Source organism: Pinus tabuliformis, chromosome 9, assembly GCF_031772625.1.
Source record: "Pinus tabuliformis cultivar Carrire ecotype Pingquan chromosome 9, CPIR1, whole genome shotgun sequence".
NCBI lineage: Eukaryota > Viridiplantae > Streptophyta > Pinopsida > Pinales > Pinaceae > Pinus > Pinus tabuliformis.
This window is the reverse complement of record NC_142307.1, coordinates 1204741778-1204765238: the sequence shown is the minus strand read 5'-3', so window position 1 is coordinate 1204765238 and position 23461 is coordinate 1204741778. Positions and strand designations below refer to the sequence as shown.

Genomic DNA, 23461 nt, shown 5'->3' with positions numbered 1-23461 from the left:
ATAAAATAAATTATATATTATTAAAAACCCATAATATTATCAAATGTCATTTTAAGTAGAATGTTGGATTTCTCGCATAATACTATAGACATTGAAACTTATGAGGTTGGAGAAAGACTCTAAAAACTTTAATTTGTTAAGATTTTAAGCTTCTCGAAAATACAATGATAAGGGGAAATCTAACAAATATCCCACCATGATAATATTAAGTTCTTGTTTTCAGATTATTGAGTTTGTGGTATGTTTTAAAATGGTTTGTGTTTGGTTAGAAGTTTTTTTTTCGGAGTTGTCTATAATGTGATTTTTTGGAGATTTCGGTGATGGAATCCGGCAGAAGAAATTGAGGTTAAATATTGATTTGTTGCAGTTAAAATGGTTTTTTAACTGCATATTTGGATTCAGCACCCTCAAAAACCCCTGGGACGCTTTCATTGTGCAGAAACTAGCTATCAAACTTGTGATTCCAATAAATTCCTGCCGGATTTTGACCGGAAAAACCCGCCGGAAACTTTCAAAAAGTCGCCTTATAGACAACTGCTTTTTTTTCTGCAACATAAAAGAAATAAGTTATTGACCTAAAATTCAAAGAAACTCTTTTTCCTGCAACATAAAAAAATAGGTTAATAGCCCAAAGCCCAAAAAAGACGTCTGACTACAGTAAAAGCCTACCACGACCACCAATAGATAATTTTTATTGAATAACATTAATGAATTAAGCCAATAACAATTAATGAGGGGGGACCCTGTTAATTTAACAACTGGCATATGATAAATTAATTACTGACTCTGTCAAAAAGATTGAGCTCTTGGCCTAATCCATTGAGCTAAGCTGCCGTTTGAATTACGTGACTTTCTTGAGCTGCATTTAGGTAACTGTGCAGCTTTTAGCTGCCCGATCGATGTTTCAGAACAAATTTATTGGTTTCCTGTATCGTTTAACTCAAATTTCTAGAATATTTAAGCGCGTCGAGATATTCGGCGCGGTATCTTTCTGGTTTTGGACCGTGAAAGCACATAGATTCCCGGAAGGTTTTATCGTTCGTCAGAATCTGGTTTTCCGGTACGTACAAAAATTAATTTTCGAGGTATTGCAATGGCTTGTCACGAGACGACGGTGCACTCACTACAAGGCAAATTTGAACGGCGGCTCCACTTTAGAATCTTTAAAAATACAAAAAGAAAACAGATTCACAGGTTTTCTTGATTTCCGAGAAGTTGTCCATTCCTCTGCACAAAACAGTCTAAACCAACATTCCTCTCAAAAGATTTTTTAAGCATCAAAGACGAAAAGCTAACTGGAGCGCAGAAACAAACAAAACTTAATCTGAAATTAGGTACATGGTGGAGTCAAAGAAACGATTAACGTTAACGTTTGAAATTAATAAATTTTGTCCCTATTTTGTACGGGTAGTTTCTGTAGTGGTGGATTTTGTAGCATACCGTTAACCGGCTTCCCCTTAGAAATCAAGCCTGCATTTGTACTGGAGTTCTCCGAGTAATTTTGTAGTACATAAATGCATTCAAAATTGTACCAGAATGCAAAAGAATTCTACAAGGCTTCCATCCCGAACATAGAATATTTTGTAAATTTGAAAATGAGCAAGCTGACTAAACTTTTGGTTATGGGGATGGTGATCCTGAAACTCTGCTGGAGTCTTCACCTTGTTATTGTTGCAGGTAATATTCTTTTTATTTGACTTTTAATATAATATGGAAAAATATGGTTATCACACATTTTTTAGGAAGACATTTAGCTGTATACTATGTATAACTGTATCAGCATGCTGCAAAACCAGTCGTGTCAAGATCAAAATCTTATTTGTTAAAAATATGATTAGAAGAAATTTGGACAGTAGGTATTGCTTGATAACGGTATAAAAATGTACTTCACACTTTGACAGAGCAGTTGGTCCGAAGGGAACGTTAATATCTTATTTATTTCGTTGTTTAGATTTTTTGTTATTTCCACATACTTCACTCCGCCGATAAATTAGGGCCAGCTCTAATAGATTCGTGAGTCAGTTATTTAACCGCGGTCCATTACTGTTGGAACATTGCAACAAGTATTTTTGGACTCTCATAGAAAGTTAAGCTTTGTTGGTTTACAGCTTATGTTTTTCCTAATAATGGTTAAGAATCAGACGATAGGGGGCAAATATTCCATGCACATATCTTTTTTGGCAGAAAATCTCTATTGTGAAAAACAGTAAAAAGTTATGCAATTGAACACAAATTGGTTTCGTAGTTAGGCATAAAATTGATGGTTCCATAGCATTTGTGGGATTTGCATCGTGGATCTCTTTAGCAGATTCGTTGTTGGAAAGAGAAAGCTCACTAGAGGTGCTAGGATATCAATTTGAATTTGCAGAGCTTTACACGACAATCATCAGCATTGCATCACATTGCATAATTTGAAGGTCGGTATGCATTATAGGCAAGGCCATGAAATCACCAGCTATACTTCTGTCAACTTGTAGTGCTGTTTTTCTCTTAAAGAAACTCCCCATTTTGTTTTTGGAAATGCTGCTTACCGCTGCCCTTGGTTAAGCTGCTATGCCATGAGGGGAGTTTCTATGCTTCAAAATCATCCAAGACTTGCACTTGGCCTCATTCACAGCCACCCGGGGGTTTTAGTAGAACTCTGATCACATATGGTGCAGTGCCACTATCACCCATCAGGCTGCAATCTAAACAGGCCACACATAAGAAGAATATAAAACAGTAACCAGTCTTCTAATTCAAAATTGGAGAGCTAGAAAACATTACATATAGCCTCATTGAGCTTGGCACTACTGTTATGGAATCTGAGTTGATACTTTGCCAAAATATCAAAATGGATACTCGCTGGTCTCAGTATCAGCCAGGGTTACAGAGGTTCATGAGAGAAATCTGGTGGGTTTAATTTAGTTTTCTGTGGTTACTCATGCGAGAACGCTGGCTTCCCCTTGTTCTCTTCCTCTTCCCTTTCTCCTTATCTTCTCTCTTTTTCTTCTCTGCTTTCTTCCATGAGAGATTGATACTCCTGCCCCCGGATCCTTATCTTCCAAAACTAATGTCCTTCCCAGTTATTAAACTTACCATTGAAACTTCAACGGGCTTCACCAAACAACCAAAATCCAACCATTCAACATATGCCAAGTGCTGTCCATTACAAATATTAAAGGCCATACAAAATTAACTAGCCACCTTTTAATTCTGTCATTATGTAGACAAGATGAACGTCACAAGGACAAATGTGCACAAAAAGGGGTGAGTCATCTCTTTAAGAAGTGAGGTCGAATGGCTAACAGTGCAACTCGAGAGGAATGATGCAAGGCGGTCCAAATTTAGCAAAAGCCTGGGTAAAATGCTAGCCATCAATCCCAAGATGGAAAGGAACAACACACAACTATCTTAGGGCAAACATTTATTCACCGATTCTCTCTCGTCAAGCTCCCAAGGAAATTGCTTACCATTAGATAAGGGTGGGGAATCAAATGGTGGAGAATGAATTCAAAAGGAAACACATCCACTGTCACATCAACGTTTCCACGTTGTGTGGCCCCAATTCCTTCTCTTGCGTATATGTTGATGCGACAATGGTGGGGCAATGACGATGCTCCTGCATCAGACTTCCCTGGTAAGAGGAAAATCGAGCTTCCATTCACAAGACTAGTAGAGCAATCAAGTGAAGGCTGGATGATTTAATCTAACTTTTTGTTAGAGATCTAGGTGGCTTATTCCAAGCCCTTGCCTTCCCAACAAATCAAATATTCTTTTTGTCCTCTAACTTTTGGTTCTACCTGTAATCCTCTCTTCCAAGATTTTTGATATCTCGTTTCTCTCTCTTCGGGATGCACTCTTTCCAATCAACAACGTACTCATCGTCATATTACAAATCCACCATGTTGTAGGTTGGTGAGATATCCAAACCAATGTTGTGAAAAGCGCGAGCGGGATTAAATCGGGGGGGAACGAATCGGAAAAAATCGTAAAAATCGGGAAAAAATCGGAAAAAGCGGGAAAAAATCGTTTGGTACAAAAATATTCATTTTTTTTCAATTTTTTTAATATCTAAACCATCTACAACATAAAATAAATACATTGACACATAAATATGATAAAAAAACTAATATATAAGATGTTTAATATCATTTCTAGCGCTAAAATCACACATAACATTGAATCATGTCCTGAATCAATGAATAGTAAGTCCTGACTCCTGAGTCCCAACTCAGCCTCAAAATATCAACAAAAATTATGATAATGTATCTCATCATGTCATAATGTCATATACAATAAAATGAGGTCTAATCCTATTGATTTCCTCTGCCCCTCTTGCGAGAAAATGCCACAGCTTTCCCTTTCCCTCTAGATGTAGATGCTGGTGCCTGTGCTGGTGGAGATGGCAGTGGAGTCTGATGTGCTCTAGAAGTTGAAGAACTAGAAGTAGGAGCTATAGGAGGTAGACCACGTCCTCTACTGGTGGCAGGGGTAGCCCGAGCAGGTGGTGTCACCTGGAAACATTACAATCTCCTAATCCTGAAATCCTGAAAAACTGATAAGTCTGCTGGATTTTAAATGAAATCTAAAATTCTACTTTCTCCATATGAAATCCAATGACGCTGGAACCACTCTCAAACATCCTGAGTCATTTCATGGTAATGTTAAAAATTTAAGTAAAAGGATGAAAATGAAGATTAAGGAGAATGTCACTTTTACTTTAAGAATTTAACATTACCATGAGTAGCATATCCATACTAGGGCCTAGACTTGATCATTAAGCTGCCCACTCAAAAATTATTTGTTTCTTTCAAAAAAATTTGCATGAAAAAACTGAAATGACCAAATGAAAAACCAAATTTTTTTTTATAAAATCGTGCTGTCCCGACAACCCCGCGCTTTTTTCGGAAAAAATCGCGCTTTTTTTGAAAAAAACGTGCTTTTTTTCGAAAAAAATCGGCAAAAAAAATAGCCTATTTTTTCGTGTAAAAAGCGCGATTAAATTGGCGCGGGGAAAAAGCGCGATTTAATCGCGCTTTTCACAACACTGATCCAAACCCTTAGGTAACTCTTGCACATAAGCATTATCTGGAATCTTCTTGAATATTTGCAAGTGTTTATTATTACATAGTCTTCTTTAATTGATAATTATCTTTGATGGTTATGATCTAATTGCATTCCCATTCATTAATTACATCATTCAATAATTACACAGAAGACATCAACCATATAGCAAGTAGAATCATAAAGAGACAACCACACAAAGAACACAAAGTTTTACCCTAGGAAAACCCACCATGGAGAAAAACCCAACCAACTTTTTCGTTAGAGAATCAACGCAACAAGATATACATCAAAGTCAACCAACCTCCAAAGACCAAGTTAGCCCTCCACCATTCTGTCCAAAGAAGCTCTGCAACAAGTCCTCTAAGTTTGCTATAGAAATTGCATTTTGCCACATAGGTCAACCTCTTTCCACAGAGAATCAACCTCAGGATCTTGGTCCTTTGTCTCTGAAATTAGCCTCGGTGTCCGACCCCCTTGTCTCATATATAAACCACAGATGCAAGCCACAGAAAGTCCAATGATGCGAGCCGCAAAAGGTCATATATGCGAGCCACAAAAGGACCAATCCACTGCCATAGAGATATGCTATATGCTGCATCGGACCATTCAAAACTTTGCCTTAGATCATATGCACAGATGCGAGTTACTCTTGGCTACTTGAGGAACAAATAGGCCCTTTATATAGTTATTCTTTAGGTTGAAGGGGTGCGTCCCTTGCTGGAGCCGACTTGACTTTAGGAGGGTTGACTTGGCCTTTTTTTTGGAGGTAAAAATTCAAATTCAAGATATTTCATTTTCCTGCTCTTTAATGAGCCTTACAATAATTCTCTTTTGAATACAAAATAATCCTTTTTCTTGCAAGCATGAAGAACATGCTTCATATAATTTTATTTTACAAATATAATTCATTTTTTTCATTAGTACAAATAAAAAAGAATATTATGAAGATTGACCATAGCTACGAAAATCAACACTCACTCTTAGCTAGGGAGGTATTTATAATGACTATCCATATGTTCTATGTGTACATGATCTCTCTAAGGAAAGGTTTAATTCATTCATCATCCAGGTCAATACCCTTGACCTATATCAACATCATCTGATTATCAACATCATTATCTACCATCAACATCCGCTAGTGGCTATATTCGGGGCGGTACCATACCCATGGAAATGTCATCAGCATATTAGGACTCACTTCTCCAGAGTGATCGGTCCTCAAATCCCATGGCCTCTTCCTAGGCAAAAATGTTGAGACCCTCAACTAGCAAGCACTCACTCACCCTTCTTGGTGAGCACTCTGGGCCAAGACCTCACTCAACCCCTCCTGGATGGTGATCGGGTCTAGATGCTGAAAGGACCTCAGTCCACGCTACCGAGTGTGTGATCAGGGTCCAAGACCTCACTCCTCCCTACCTGGTGTGTGAGCCCGAGCTTGTCTATGAACTTTTCCTTGGGCAACTGCTTCATCAAAACATCAACTATCTGCTCATCGATGGAGATATACTCGAGCTTTATCACTCTCCTCTGCACTATGTCACGGATGTAGAGATACTAGTGTTGAAAAGTGTAACTAGGTTTGGTCTTCATAATGAAATGTAAATATGATTTTATGTAATGAGATGTAAATAAGAAAAATAAATTTATTATATTAACTTGCTTCATGAGTTTCATGAGCAAGGGATTTTATTTTTTGAGTCAAGACTACAATTAGGAGTCTTTAGGATTTATTTGTCATCTAGTCATAAAATGTAAGAGTCATTGTCATGTAAATGAAGTCATGTTACTTTTTGCAAAATGTCAATATTATCTATGTAAAGTATCCTCCAAGAACTTGTCACCAAACCTCTTCAAGTCGGCCTAAAGGGCAGTGGAGGAGGTGTATATATAGCCTAACTCGTCCTCCATTTGAAGACAAGAAAACTAGACTTACTTGAGCCAAGAAGAAGTGCGAAAGAAGGAAGAGAAGCAACAGTACGAAGAAGGAAGAGAAGGAGAAGTGCGAAGAAAGAAAGAGGATTCTTCTGGGTAATACGAAATTAGGGTTTCTTCTGGGCCAACGAAAAGACTTTCTTCTGGGACAGTATGAAGTCTAGGCAGCAAAATCTTCTAGGGCAGTGCGAAGTCTGGGCAACAGAATCTTCTAGGAAGTGCGAAGTTAGGGCAACAAAAGAAGGAACCTTTTGGGAGGTCGAAGTAGAGACCTAGAGACCGAGTCTCTCTAGAGGAAGCTAGGAAATACCTAGAGATCGAGATTCTCTAGGGAAAGCTGAAGAGAAGCAGTAAGAAGGATAGAGACCGAGTTCTCTAGAAGGAGCCAAGGGAAGAAGTGTGAGAAAGGCAGAGCAAAGGAAGAGGCAGAGTATCTAGGTTGGTCACAAGGTTCTTGGAAGGATACAAGAGTCAAGGGTCTGTGTCATGGTCTTGGTACTTATTAATTAAAGATCTAGGAAGAAGAATTTTGATTGGGTTTTCCTCTCAAGAGGTGAGAGGTTTTGGCCCTGGCTAGAAAAGCCTATATTCTGTGTCACTTGTCTCTTTTTTTATTGCATATTGGCAATTGTCTTGATGAAAGAACACATTAATAAGCTAACGAAGAATTGAATATAAGATTAAGAGGAAAAAGAGCATCACAAGCAATTATCAAGAAGAGAAATTGTCATTTATTGAATGCCCTAGATTTCTCAACATGGAATCAAAGCTTAGGTGCTGAAGATAAGAAAGGGCAGTCAAGGCAAGTGAGCACACAAGAGACAAACTTTAAAGAAGGATCAAAACAAGTCAAAGTACTCCAAGTAAGAAATCTAGATCTTCATCAATCGGAAACCTTAGATCTACATCTGCTATATTGAAGTCATCTTCAAGAAGAAAGATCGAAAAACCCTAGAAGCACTTCAAAGATCATCACTTATACATCATCAAAGAAGTAGAAGCTCTTCAAGAAAGAAGGAAGACTAGAACATTCAAGAAAGATTGTGAATCAAGCTCTCCCTCATCAATCACTCAAGAAGCAGATCCTCTATCAACATCGAGATTAAAGAGGAAGTAAGCAACAATCACTCAAGTAAGTCTATGACTATATTTGATAATATCAAAATGTCTTTTTGCAAGGAAAGCAACAAATTGGTTGGGTTTGTAAATTACCTTGCATGGAAGAAAAGGACAAACCTAAATCTTATTGAAAATGAGGTCATGGATCACATCAAGGGATTGGTAACCCAACCTCCGAAGGAAGATACTCAAGCACATGATAGATACATGAAGGGAGAAGTGAGATCCCAAAGGATTCTTATAGAATCTATAAAAGACTCTCTAATCCCATATGTATCAAAGTTGGAAACTACAAAAGCTATATATGACAAATTGGTAGAGTTGTTTTCCGTAAGTACTGCAGGAGAAGTAATCTCATTAAGGCAAGAACTCTACAAATTGAAGATATCCAAGGAAGATGGAATAGCCTCATACTTCATGAGGATATTAGAAATTCGAGATCAACTACAAGAACTAGGAGAAGCCATGTCTGATAGGGAGATGACCACAATGGTACTAAATGTACTACCGAAAGAATGGGGTAATTTCACTTCAAGCTTATATGGGAAGAAAGGGACTACTCCATTTCAAGATCTATGGTCACTCTGTAAGATTGAAGAAACCAGACTGAAGGCAAAGGTTGATGTTGGACCAAATGAGCAGAATCAAGCATATGCTGCTATGACAAGAAGAAAAGGGAAATTTGGAAAGTTCGGTCCTCAAAAGAAAAAGAGGAACATGGATAAAGTAAGATGCTATGGATGTCAAGAACTTGGGCACTATAGAAGAGATTGTCCTAAACGAAGTAAGGACAAGAGGAATAGGGAAGAAGCCCACATTACTGAAGAAGTGAAAGAGCCTGAGTCAAAGAAATGTAAGAATGAAGAAGTAAAAGATCTCTACTATGACTGAGATGATCTTCTTCATTGAAAGGTACTTTTCACTTGTAAATTTATAGATAGAAAGCAATGTATATAAGATAGGATGCATCTGATTAGAAAGTAGCATCATGATAGAAGCATTAGAAGTAAGAGCTCGTGACATGGGAAGCAGAAAGTATGTTTGGTACAAATTCTACTGATTACAAAGAATAGGAAGCTCTTAGGAAACCTCATTGATACTTATAAAAGGGAAGCAAAGGTCATCATTGACTGGGATTATCATGGTCTATAAGGAAACATCTGTCGAGCGAGGATGTGAAAGATCCTCAAGTCTCTTTGATGGAATCCTCATCAAAGGATTCATCGATCTAGAAAGGAAGCAAATGTTTCATCAGGAATTCCAACTCATGGGATTCAAGGAATGATGGTATGATGACATAACAAGAAAGCAAGGCTAAAGGATGAATTTTCTTTGTTCACATGAAGCTGCCATAGGAAGCCTGGATGACATAAAGGAAAGATGAGGTATGTATGCTCACATAGGATATTATGAAAGTCATGTCATATGGTTGCAGATAATATGATCAAAAGAAGAAGGGATCTCCTCCTCCAAAAGATTGCAGAAAAGCATAAGTCACACTAGATGAAATCAACATAATATGTTCTCATATGAATCATGAAGGAGCTGACTTGAATCAAGGAACTCTGATTGAAAGTTCCTAGGAATGAAGTGTGTGAGGAAAGACAAGAAGAGATCGTGATAATACACAACGAAGGTAGAAGACATTCAACATCCGAAGTCCAAGAAGATTTGACTAGAATATCTCTTGGAAAGATGTAAAGACTTTGATAGAAGTCGGAAAAAGATAGAAACCCTTGACAATGGATATCTGTGGGAGATGTGTCAATCTGCATGCAGGATGCTGATACTTATAGGAAGATGTCATGGTGAAAAATCATCACAAAGGTAATTTTGATTTGAAGTGTTTATTGATTAATTTTGGACTAATATCTGGATGGGCTTATGTAGGACTGCCAGATGGAAATTTGTGGATGACTTCCAAGCAGACCATATAGAAGGATGTAATGTCCTTTCGAAAAATATGGCATGAAAGTAGAATGACATGAAGCAAAGCCAGATGAAAAATATGATGGATCACTTGCTGATGAGTTGAGGACATGACTGACTCATGGATAAAAAGTGATGGATGATATGTGCCCTATGTAGAAGTTCCCCAAAAATGAAGACTCCTTGACAAAGAAGAAATTCATGACATCGAAGGAAGGAGCTCTTCAAGCAGCTGGTAGTTACAGGACCTCCACATGAAGGAGCTGCGATAGGTCCCTGGTTAAGAGGGAGCTTGAGAAAAAGTTTCTTACTTGGAAGAAACTTGAAAATTCCTAAGCAGGGAGCTTAGGTACATTCCTTTGTGATAGGAATGAGTACATTCCTTTAATGGAATATGTCCTCTTGGTTTGAAAAGGAGAGATAGACACGTCATTCTGGTCTTCACCTGGGAAGACAAAATGGAGGATTGTGTAATCATTTGGCATTTGATACTCTTTGGGGATGAGATAGGGCATCCCATGAAAGAGTAGTCGTGGAGGACCAATATTCTTTGAGGATTGGGGAGTCCAAGATAAGAATAGTCCTCATGGAGCATACCTTGAGAGAACCCGGGTGGGGTATGTTCCAAGAGAGACAATGATGAGTGTGTCTATAAATCATTGGTCTCGCTAGCATTGAGCTCAGATCTTGTGGAGAGATGGAGCTGTTAGTCAAGGCCTTGCTATGTAACAATGCTGGTTAATATGATGCTATAACAAATGAGTTACAAATCCGAATTCTTCTTAAGAGATTCTTCAGATTGAGAAAGTCCAAGGTACCATTATGAATACCTCCCTAGTTAAGAGGGAGTGTTGAAAAGTGTAACTAGGTTCGGTCTTGATAATGACGTGTAAATATGATTTTATGTAATGAGATGTAAATAAGAAAAATAAATTTATTATATTAACTTGCTTTATGGTTTCATGAGTAAGGGATTTTGTTTTTTGAGTCAAGATTCCAATTAAGAGTCTTTAGGATTTATTTGTCATCTAGTCATAAAATGTAAGAGTCATTGTCATGTAAATGAAGTCATGTTACATTTTGTAAAAGGTCAATATTATCTATGTAAAGTATCCTCCAAGAACTTGTCACCAAACCTCTTCAAGTCAGCCTACAAACGATGAGGACGCTGCTAGATCAAGTCGGCCTACAAACAATGAGGAAGCTGCTACATCAAGTCGGCCTACAAACGATGAGGAAGCTGCTAGATCAAGTCGGCCTAACTCCGGTTGTCAAGTCGGCCTAAAGGGTAGCGAAGGAGGTGTATATATAGCCTAACTCGTCCTCCATTTGAAGACAAGAAAACTAGACTTACTTGAGACAAGAAGAAGTGCGAAAGAAGGAAGAGAAGCAACTATACGAAGAAGGAAGAGAAGGAGAAGTGCGAAGAAAGAAAGAGGATTCTTCTGGGTAATACGAAATTAGGGTTTCTTCTGGGCCAGCGAAAAGACTTTCTTCTGGGGTAGTACGAAGTCTAGGCAGCAGAATCTTCTGGGGCAATGCGAAGTCTGGGCAGCATAATCTTCTGGGAGGTGCGAAGTTAGGGCAACAAAAGAAGGAACCTTCTAGGAGGTCAAAGTAGAGACCTAGAGACCGAGTCTCTCTAGAGGAAGCTAGGAAAGACCTAGAGACCGAGATTGTCTAGAGAAAGCCGAAGAGAAGCAGTAAGAAGGATAGAGACCGACTTCTCTAGACGAGCCAAGGGAAGTAATGTGAGAAAGGCAGAGCAAAGGAAGAGGAAGAGACTAGAGTATCTAGGTTGGCGACAAGGTTCTTGGAAGGATATAAGAGTCAAGGGCCTGTGTCATGTTCTTGGTACTTATCAATTGAAGATCTAAGAAGAAGAATTTTGATCGGGTTTTCCTCTCAAGAGGTGAGAGGTTTTGCCTTGGCTGGAGAAGCCTATATTTTGTGTCACTTGTCTCTTTTATTCTTGCATATTGGTAATTGTCTTGATGAAATAATACATTAATAAGCTAACGAAGAATTGATTATAAGATTAAGAAGAAAAAGAGCATCACAAGTAATTATCAAGAAGAGAAATTGTCATTTATTGAATGCCCTAGATTTCTCAACAACTAGGTCTCAAGGTGCACTGACTCATCATCATGCTATCACCTACACCTGATCGACCAGTCCTGCAAGCTACATTCATACTGTTTGCCTTTCATGCTGCAACATATGTGGACTTTGTGTGCAACAAATGTTTGCTTCTTACTCATCCATGAGATCCCAATCAAAAGCGATATACAAACTTCCTCTAGATCCCAATCAAAAGCGATATACAAACTTTCTCTCCTTGTCCAAGTAGAATTCTTGTAGCTGCACATCTTTGTTTGTACCATGACAAATTGTACCATGTTGGTACTTCCGCACCTGTTGAGCTACATGCCTTTGCTTCAATCGTAACCTGATCTGCTTTCTTGATCCAACATCTTTGTTACATTGATTACCCTAGTAGATCTTGATTTGCTCCCTTTGCCCTTGGTGCTATCAGATATCTACTTGATTTTCTCCCTCTTCCCTTGGTGCTATTAGATATCTAGTCAAGATCTGAGGTCAACTCCCTCTGAAGCCGAGCAAGGGTTCTTGGAGAGACCTCTTCCTCTAGAGTAAATCTTCTAATCAATGCAACTCCCTTTAACATATGAGATTTTGTTGATTTGGGGTAACATCGAATGTGCTCTAGCCATGAAAATTGGTGGAGAGGCTAAAGCATATGAGATCTCCAGACCCATAAATGGTTTGGACAGATTGTACCCGGTTTGAGAGATATTAAAATAATTAATATTTTTAACGGAGTTCCTAAGTCTAAACTTAGGAAAAATAAAATATTAATGGGTATTAATATAAAACTGGGTTAGAAGGTTCCAAAAGTCATGGATCAAGCCAAATCTAATCCTAGTCGTTGATTAGAGATTTAATCTCGGTCGTTGAAGGACCAATGGGAAAAGTATAAGAGGAGGCTTGAGGGTCAGTTGGAGAATACACCAGAGTGATTAGTCATTCATTTTGCTAGAGCGGGGTTGCTAAGCAAAAGTGAATCAATGATCAACAATGAGGGGCAGTGAGTATTGGACAGAGAGGCAGAGATAGTACTGAGAGACCAGCGCAAAAGTAGGGAGAGCGAGAGTAGCAGTCAGTTTAGGCCATGCAGAGCCCTCTGAAAGAGGATTCAACACTTCTTAGTGTCTTCAACAATATTCTGCCGCTTTAGTATATAATACATCAGCTTCAAACTGAGAAATATTCCAAAGTACTGAAAAACATATGCAAGTTGCATCATTTGACTTCTTCAATAGATACCGTAACATTCCTTACAGATATAAGAGTCTTTCAGACTTCAAGGAATTGAGACTTACTACCATTGATTTGGAGATCAAGAAAGAATTCTGGTGCAGACCTTATTGAGAATTGCTAAAGAGAGTCTTTGATCTCAAGCAGGTAAAGTTTAAACTTATAAGAAATTGCATACTTTATAGCTTCACTGTGCTTGAAGCCTAGCCCAGAGAATTCTCGGTACTTCTTGATTACTGAGCTACCTTGGGATACCCTGTGGACAGCCATAATCAAGGGCTACTCACCATATTCATCTTCAGACTAGAGTTCTAGACTGTGTTCAGAAATTCTGAGGAGTAGACCTTCTTTTTCAAAGTCACTTCTCAATATTATCTAGTCTTTAGGCCTTGAAATTGATCTGAGGATTTTAAAGAGTTCATTTGGCGGTCTTTTATGAGAGATAGAAATATCTTGGTCCCTTAGAAGCTGATCTGAAACATAACATTTTTCTATCTGAAATTCAATTTTCTTCCATAGAGCTGTGACAATAACGACGCTTTGGCCTACTGGGGCTTTTCTAAAATAACTGATCCATTAAAATGTCATCAGAACAGAAGGAGATTAGTTAACTCGGCTATCATCTTTCTAGGGCTGCTTTTCCACCATATCTCTGATACTATGTTGATTTTTACATAGTCTTCTTTAAATGATAATTATCTTTGATGGTTATGATCTATTTGCATTCCCATTCATTAATTACATCATTCAATAATTACACAGAAGACATCAACCATATAGCAAGTAGAATCATAAAAAGATAGCCACACAAAGAATACAAAGCTTTACCTTGGGAAAACCCACCATGGGAAAAAACCCAACCAACATTTTCCTTAGAGAATCAACGCAACAAGTGATACATCAAAGTCAACCAACCTCGAAAGACCAAGTCAGCCCTCCATTCTGTCCAAAGAAGCTATGCAACAAGTCCTCCAAGTCTGCAACATAACTTGCATTTTGCCACATAGGTCAGCCTCTTTCCACAGAGAATCAGCCTCATGATATCAGTCCCTTGTCTCTGAAATTAGCCTCAGGGTATCGGCCCCCTTGTCTCAGACATAAACGACAGATGTGAGCCACAAAATGTCCAATGGTGCGAGCCACAGAAGGTCATATATGCTAGCCACAGAAGGACCAATCCGCTGCCTCAGAGATACGCTATATGCTGCCTTAGACCATCCAAAACTTTGCCTTGGATCATATGCACAGATGTGAGTTACTCTTGGCTACTTGGAGGAACGAATAGGCCCTTTATATAGTTATTCCTTAGGCTGAAGGGGTGCTTCCCTTGTTGGAGCCGACCTGACTTTAGGAGGGCCGACTTGGTCTTATTTTGGAGGTAAAATTCAAATTCAAAATATTTCATTTTCCCGCTCTTTAATGAGCCTTATAATAATTCTCTTTTGAATACAAAATAATCCTTTTGCTTGCAAGCATGAAGAACATGCTTCATATAATTTTCTTTCACAAATATAATTCATTTTTTTCATTTGTACAAATAAAAAAAATATTATGAAGATCGACCATAGCTACAAAATTCAACAGCAAGGACCTACCTTTTTCAGTTTCACCTCATTCTGTGTGCCCTTCAGAAATCTCTCTTTCCTCAGGTTCACTAGCATTAAGTCTCCTTCCTCAGATTTCTTTATCTTTTTTTACTTACCACCCCTTTGCTTGTACACTTGGCTGCTCCACTGTTGCTACTACTGCACTTGTGCATGTGCCTCTTTCATATGGTCTGCAAAGAATTTTGTATTTGCACTTTCTTTGCTTGCTTTAGGAAAACTTACCAAATCTATAACTCCTCTTAGCGACCTACTATTAAATATCTAAAATGGGTTTTTTCCTGTAAGCCTATGCACAGAACTGTTGTATGCAAGCTCTGCATGCAGCAACACCAAATCACATTGCCTTGAATTCTCTGTAACCAAACATCTTAATAGATTTCTAAGGATTCTATTAATTGCTTTGGTTTGAGTAGTATGCAGAACTAAACTGCAATTTTTTGTCAAAGTTTCTTCCACAAGGTCCTCTAGAAATGACCAATAAACTTGTTATCCTAGTTTGAGGTTATGCATCCCGGCAAAACATGTAAGTGAACAACTTTTTTAAAGAATAAGATAACTATGTTTGTAGCATCACTAGTGTTTTTTATGGGTAATCAAATGTTCTATGGTCGGAGATAAAAACAATACCTCATTGAGTTCTTGGAATCCCTATACGAAATCCATTCTAATAATCTGCCATGGTGCTTCTGGAACAAGCAATGGCTTGTACAATTTGTTATTTCAACTATTCCTCTTTGCACACTGGAAAATTTGACAACTTTCCACCCATCTCTTCACTTCTTTGGCAATCCCAAGTCAATGCTCAAATCTTGTCCATGCCAAAAATGTCCACTAGGGTCACTGTTTGGGAGTGCTTGAATGAGGTTCTCCCTCATTGACCCTCACAAAATGCGTAGTTGTTGATTTCTAAACAAGAATACTTCTAGGACTAAGTAATCCAAGAATAGTTCAGTCACCAATCCATGGTTCTTTGTTGGCTTTCCATGCTTCAACAAAAGTTTGCATTAGTTTCATACACATTCTTCATTTCTTTCTACCATTTCCATTGTCATGGTGGTCAATAATGCTGTCCTTTTGCTCTATGAATCAACAACTTTATTTGGCCTACTTGATCTATGCTTCAGCACAAATGTGTAACTCCACAAGCTCAACCCATTTCATGTGCTGGTGATTTAACTTTGCATCGTTCAACTTCTCATAGTGCAATGCAAATGGCTTGCCTTCTTGGCTAAGGATTGCTTCAATCACTATTCCACTAGCATCATAGTACACTTGGAACACTTTCCCAAGTGTGACAAAGCTAACATTTGTGATATCCCTTTTTATTATTTTTATTAAAATATTAGGGATTTACTTCGGCAAAAATATTTTCATGATTTCCATCCAAAAATACAACAAAATTGCCAGCAAATAATGCAACCCAAAAAATAAAAATTTCAAAACATTTCTTCATTCCATAATTTTCCGAGAGAATTTAACAATAAATCCACATATAATAAACTGCAAAATCCAACTTCTTTATTATTTCATATCGAGAAGGGGATTACATCAAATAGGGAACTTGATAGATAGATGAGTAGAAATAACTTAATCTTCTTCAAATCCTTCTCTAGTTGGACTCCTAAAACTATAACTGGAAATGAAGCTCAAGTTGGAGATATGCGTGATCCCCACTCCAATCCACGGATCTGCTCCAAATCTGCTCACCAACTATAATGCCAATGAAGCTCTATGAGATTTTTGAATGAAATCTCCACAATAGTGAGTTGGGGTTTCATCCAACACACCAAGAAACCCAACGGATTTCGTCCTAGGGCTCTCTGAACCTGTAAGAGAAAATAACAAAATCCAAGATATCCCAAATGACTTACTTCCCCCCTTCAAAAGATTTGCTGGATCTCTCTCCATCCTTCTGGAAAAACTTTTGTTTTATTATTTTATATTCATTCTAGAAGCTCCTCCCTTTTATTTTATCTAAGTGACTCTTTTATTTTCTTTTATTTGTCACTTTCTAATTCCATAAAATGATTACTCTGCCTCTATGGTTTCTTCGGCCACTAAAAGTCACTTTTCATCATCCCATCTTGTAGATCTCTTCATCTCAGTTCCAACGAGCTATTACATTAAGGTGTTCCTCCAAATCAATGTTGTGAAAATCGGATCGGGATTAAATCGGCGCGGGGAACAAATCGGAAAAAATCGGAATTATCAGGAAAAAATCGAATTATCGGGAAAAAATCGGAATTATCAGGAAAAAATCGGAAAAAATCGGAATTATCGGGAAAAAATCGGAAAAAATCGGGAAAAAATCGTTTGGTACAAAAATATTCATTTTTTTTTCATTTTTTTTCAATTTTTTTAATATCTAAACCATCTACAACATAAAATAAATACATTGATACATAAATATGATAAAAAAACTAATATATAAGATGTTTAATATCATTTCTAGCGCTAAAATCACACATAACATTGAATCATGTCCTGAATAGTAAGTCCTGACTCCTGAGTCCCAACTTAGCCTCAAAATATCAAAAAAAAATATGATAATGTATCTCATCATGTCATAATGTCATATACAATAAAATGAAAGTCTAATCCTATTGATTTCCTGTGCCTCTCTTGCGAGAAAATGCCACAGCTTTCCCTTTCCCTCTAGATGTAGATGTTGGTGCCTGTGCTGGTGGAGATGGCAGTGGAGTCTGATGTGCTCTAGAAGCTGAAGAACTAGAAGTAGGAGCTATAGGAGGCGTCCTCTATTGGTGGCAGGGGTAGCCCGGGCAGGTGGTGTCACCTGGAAACATTACAATCTCCCAATCCTGAAATCCTGAAAAACTGATAAGTCTGCTGGATTTTAAATGAAATCTAAAATTCTACTTTCTCCATATGAAATCCAATGAGGCTGGAACCACTCTCAAACATCCTGAGTCATTTCATGGTAATGTTAAAAATTTAAGTAAAAGGATGAAAATTTAAGAATTTAACATTACCATGAATAGCATATCCATACTAGGGCCTAGACTTGATCATTAAACTGCCCCACTCAAAAATTATTTGTTTCTTTAAAAATAAATTGCATGAAAAAACCCAAAAAAACGTTATAAAACTATTCTGTCGCGACCCCCGGCGATTTTTGAAGTTTTTATCACGATTTTTTCATTTTTATCGCGATTTTTTCAATAAAAATCGGCAAAAAAAAATCCGGCGATTTTTTCGTTTAATTATCGCGATTTTCACAACACTGCTCCAAATACTCTGTTCCAAATAACACCTTTAGCGTATTTAATTAAAATATGCTTGACATAACCCCATTTTACAGGAATCGTCAAAATGCAACAAAAGCAAGAACAAACTGTGCAAAACTAACCCTAATGATGAAATATAGCACGTGAATCCAGTTGGACCTCATAAAACTCCTCCAAAACCCTCTGGGCCCACTGATGACATAATCTCACTCTTGTGACTTGGCTAACACAAACCCTAGAAATCTGCCCTAATTGCATCATAACGGAAACCAAAAATGGGGATATTACAAGTCCTCCTGCCCCGAGATTGCTTACCTTCAAGAAATCCACATCTATCAACTGTAAAGGCATCTATACACCATTACCAGGATCTGATATGAACCATAGTGTCACATCTTGCTTCCCTGCCATCCAATCATGTATGAACCCTTCGATACCTGGATTCCAAACAAACCTCTGATTCATCCTACCACCAATATATCCGACATGGATCCCAATGCCACCATGGTAATCCATCATCACCCATGCCCCATGTCCCCAACTGTGCTCTGTCCCTGGCTATGGATGTTGCTCCATAAATTATCCACTCAGTAGGATACCAACTCATCACTTATCTCCAATCCATTCCCTGGCACAGATATTGTGCGTAAGTACCCACACAAGAAACAATCCCACCATGCTTCTGCTGCACCACTCTAACCGATATGCTCCTAAACTATTGGACCGTCGCTCATTCTTCGCCAACTTGTAAAACCCATCTGGAAGGCTCTGCGTCGTCAACCCATAAGATCCATCTAGAAGATTCTACCCTTCTCTCTCCATTGTATAGAGGTGGGTTGAAAGTGCTACAAGCCTTGTCTATGTACTCCTGAAGTGGGTTGTGCTGAAACTCCTGAATATGCTCCCCTGACTGCTCAGTTAGGGATGTTAGTTGTTCCCCAACGCTATAAAACTTGGTCGCTGACTTGGCACACACAACTCCAAGCTCCTCAAGTTTACTGATCTGCTGCAAGATGGTGCCTTGGAGTGTCTGGGTCTTCTTCTTCATTGCCATAAGATTTGTCTTGAAATGCTTAATCTTCTCTTGGTGGCTATCATCTAGAAGTTTTGTAGCCCTATTGGATGCCTCTACATCTACTTGCACCTCATCAATGGTTGGCCCCAAAGATGGATGCTCAACTCCCTTGACCATGGCTCCAACTTGAGCCTTCAGCAGGCTCTCCAAAGATGACTTATAATGCACACTATGTATAGCATACTCCTCCTCATGTTCATGCACCTCTGAGTGCTCTTCATGTTGGATCATCATTAGTGGCTCATCCCTCAAGTCTTCCTGAGTGTCTTCTCCTTGGCCTTCTTCACACATGGGAAAAATTTTCTGGTCACCATTTTCAGCCATCAAAAATGAATGCATAGGTGAATTGTTGTCAACATCTCCACATGATTGCTCATAATCTTCAAGGGCGTTTTCATGAAAATCAATGGACTCAACTATAGTAGAAGAACCCATCTCATTCTCATCAGAATTATTAGAAGGAATCTCTTCTTGCTCTACCCCTGTCATCTTTACCATTTTACCCGAGCATGAGTGATTAGGCTCCCAAGGTCCCTTGCAACTGAAGCAAAGATTTTTCCTCCTTAATTTATTCTTGCTGCCTATTTGAAACTTTGCATCCATGTATTCATCAATACCACTCAAGTGATCAAATGAACAAATTTTCTCCTTCACCCTCATCAATTCCTCCTGGTCAATTGCCTTTCGAACAATCTCATGTTCTGCTCAACCAACCTTTCTGCTAGTTCATAAGTAGCAGGTGAGACAATCTGTTCCTTCCTCCAAATGGCCAAAGTAGCAGGTGAGACAATCTGTTCCTTCCTCCAAATGGCCAACAACTTGGATTGCAGTTGCTTGCAAATGGCATCATGATCTCCCATAACTGAAGACAAAATATTGTGCATGTTTGTTTTGATACTGTTCAGATAACGTTCCTTAATGTGGGCGAAGAAGCATTGGAACATTTGAAGAATTAAATCATTGCACCCTAGATCAAGCATGATGGCATATGATTTGACTCTAGCCATGATTTCTAAAATCTTGAGCCTCTTTGCAAAGGTAGGACCCACAATGTTATGCAACCCCTAAAAGCTTTCAACTATCAGCTAGAAAACTTTCCTCATAATGTCATCATTGTGAGGAGGCATAGGTGAAGTTATTCTTATGATCTCACTAAGACAAGAGGCAACTATAAGTCTTATCGCTTCACAAGGATGCTCCAAGAACTTATGCTATATCAAGGCAAACATTGATGGTTTTAGGGCCCAATATAGACTCCTCTAATCTGATTGGTTCACCTTGGAAAGATATGAGTCTAGTTCCTCCAATTCGAAAAGGGCCTTCATTATAATCTTCATGATCTTCAAATCTAACCAAAGTGCAAAGAGCAAATTTCCCACGTCCTATTCTTTCTACAGATCCCTTGGATGCCCTAGCTGTAGAATAGTATGGACTCCTCTTGAGAAGGGTTTGTTGTTTTGCTTTTTCTCTAGTCATTTCATTCCAATGAGCCAATTGATGTACCAAACTGTTGTTGCCTTCTTCCTAAGTTATTTATGGCCTTTGTGAGGCCTTCTAAGGCTTGTTCTCGTCTATCGTCCATTTTTAGATTCCACCCTTTCATATTTTGAAATTTTCAGATTTTCAAAATTTTCTTGTACTCCATGGAGGAGGTGGCATTTGTACATAACATACAATCACGCATGCATTTAGTTATACATAGCAAGAAAATTGTTTACTGAAAACTATAGTCCATCAATTAGTAGTATGACTTGATCAATATACCCCAATTATCCCAGCCTTTTGTTTGCACTATCTTATACAACTCTAGGATGCTCATTCATTGAAGCAATATTCCTTTGTTGGGATGTAAAAGTCACAACTCCTGTGGCTATTGAGTTGTCAGGCTGTCGACTCTACCTATGATCAAATGATGATTGAATATCATAAGAAGTAAGCCCAAACTTCAATGGTTTTGACTTGGGAAAAAAATTCCACACGAAATACCCATAATATATAATGCCAGTAAATAATATTTGCAATCCCTAGGAATGTAAATTGCAATTCAAATTCTGTTCAAGGAGGAATTTTTGTTTTCTCACATATAGTTTGATATGGAACTTGGCACATGAAAGAATGTTTGCCACATATATTGAATCCATAAGCACCATTGCACTATGAAGACTGGTTAGGTAATGCGGCCACAGTGTAGTCTCGCTCGACCTCCTTCTGATTCTTTATTCCCACACTGCTCACACCCTCAGGGGCTTATTGACACGAGCTCTAGAACCATTAACTCACACCAGACAATGTGGATCCCTTACACGACTTGAGCCACACTTCCTGATTATACGATTACCCTGTATACCACTATAGGAGTTGTTTACCGCTCCCATATGTTAGTTTTTTGTAGCATCAGATGTGTTCTAGCCTTGAAAATTTGTGGAGGCTAGAATACATAAGATCTCCAAAACTCAGAAATTGTTTCTGGAAATTACGTCTAGAAATGACTTAATTAGATTATTAGTCAGTTTTTAAATATTTCCGAAGTCTAAACATAGGGAATATGACTAATTAATCAGAATTAATGAAGTCAAGGTGTGAATGTTCTAGAAACTCACAAAGATCGACTTCAAGTTAATCCTAGCCATCAATTAAGATCTAATCTTGGCCGTTGAAGTCTCATAAGAGGAATATAAAAAGAATTCGATGGGGTTGGGAGAAATCACTTCAAAAATTCGATTTCATGAGCAGATCTATTTCTAGAGTAGTAGCAATCAGTTGCCGGAGAGAGAGCCAGTGAGATTAGAGCAGTGATATAGGGGCAGGGACAGTGAGCTAGAGGAAAGGTTTTCCAGATTCGGGGAGGCAACAACAAGTGAGCCGAACTATCCCAGAGAAGCAGCGCTGAGGGACTGCGCAGTGCTTCAGTCAAGCAGATCAATTTGGAGATAAGGAAATTCGTTCTAAGTTCCAGAGACTGGGAAGGAGTCCCAGAGGGCCGCAGAGATGATTTTCTCAACTTCCAGAGGCAGAGCGACTTCATCTAAGCTCAGTCCAGAGCAAGTCGTCTAGCCAGCTATGCAGAGAAGCGCAGAGGCTGACACAATGCTCTAGGAGGCCAAGTTTTGATAGGGAAAGTCTAGCTAGAGATTGCCTGTGGGAGAAGGGTAATTCCCTTCAGTATTTTACTCATATTTTCTTGTTGTTTGGATTGCCAGTTGGGCATCCATAGATGTACTCAGATTCATTGCTGCATAATAAATAAAACCCTCACTACTGCATCGGTTTTCCCAAGTTGGTTTTTTTCGGGGACATTGGTCCAAAAATAATTGTGTAAATTTATGTGCGCTAGCATTTCTTCCATCGTTTATTTATTCCACAGTTTTATTTATGTAGTTTGTAGTGTGATTGATTCAGTATTTGTTGTAGCAAACAATAAATAAATTGTTAAAAATCAATTTAACAATTAGGAGAATTATTTCCAATTGATTCAATAGGATTCAGGTTTTTGAATTTTCACATGGTATCAGAGCACAAATTATTAGCCGAAGAGCTTAGTAGCGAAGAAAGGAGGAGTTTTGCTGTTCAGTGTGGGTTGCAGATCGAAACCCCAGAGGCAGGATTGTCACCTTGGCTAAGAGGCTGAATTTCTCGAGGATAATCAACTTTTCTGAGAGAGGGATAGAAAAATTCAATCTCTCTAGATCGAGGGATTCCAAAGGCAGAGGGAGTAGCCAATATTTTCGCAGAGCAGATCTTTAGCTAGACACAATAGTTTTGCAGCAGTTTGCTAGAGCAGAACTAGTGTCAAGTGGAAGAAGAGCACACTTTGAGGGAAAATTTTCCTCAGGGAACTTCTAGACTCAAGAAGTTCGATTTCCATTGCAGATCAACAATCATTGTGTGCAAAGTTTCTCATCACTCCAGAGGGGAGTGTGAATCGCTGAGCAGGAGCTGAGCAAAAGGGAAGAGGAGATTTTCGACATTGGTTGAGATAGTCACTGGTGGGCTTTGAGATCATGACAGGTTGGATGGTGCTTCCAACTATGTCCTCTGAAAGGCAAGGATGTCCTTCCTTCTGGATGAGTTTGGCATGAAGACATATATTGATGCAGTGGTAGAAGTACCCCAGGATGCAGATCAACTGAAGGAGTACATAACGGAGATGGTGCAGAAGAAGAGGTTGA

At 38.5% G+C, this 23461-nt stretch overlaps 1 protein-coding gene across 7 annotated transcripts in view; it reads left to right on the top strand.

The window, feature by feature from the left end:
* Positions 1-1073: 1073 nt before the first annotated feature.
* LOC149152871 (putative receptor-like protein kinase At1g49730) overlaps positions 1074-23461 on the top strand; it is a 213513-nt gene continuing 191125 nt past the window's right edge. For all 7 annotated transcript variants that reach the window (XM_089440297.1, XM_089440301.1, XM_089440298.1 and 4 more), the window contains exon 1: positions 1074-1677. In XM_089440297.1, coding sequence (XP_089296423.1) covers positions 1515-1677 — 163 coding nt within the window. In that variant the 5' untranslated portion in view covers positions 1074-1514. The remainder of the gene's footprint in view (positions 1678-23461) is intronic.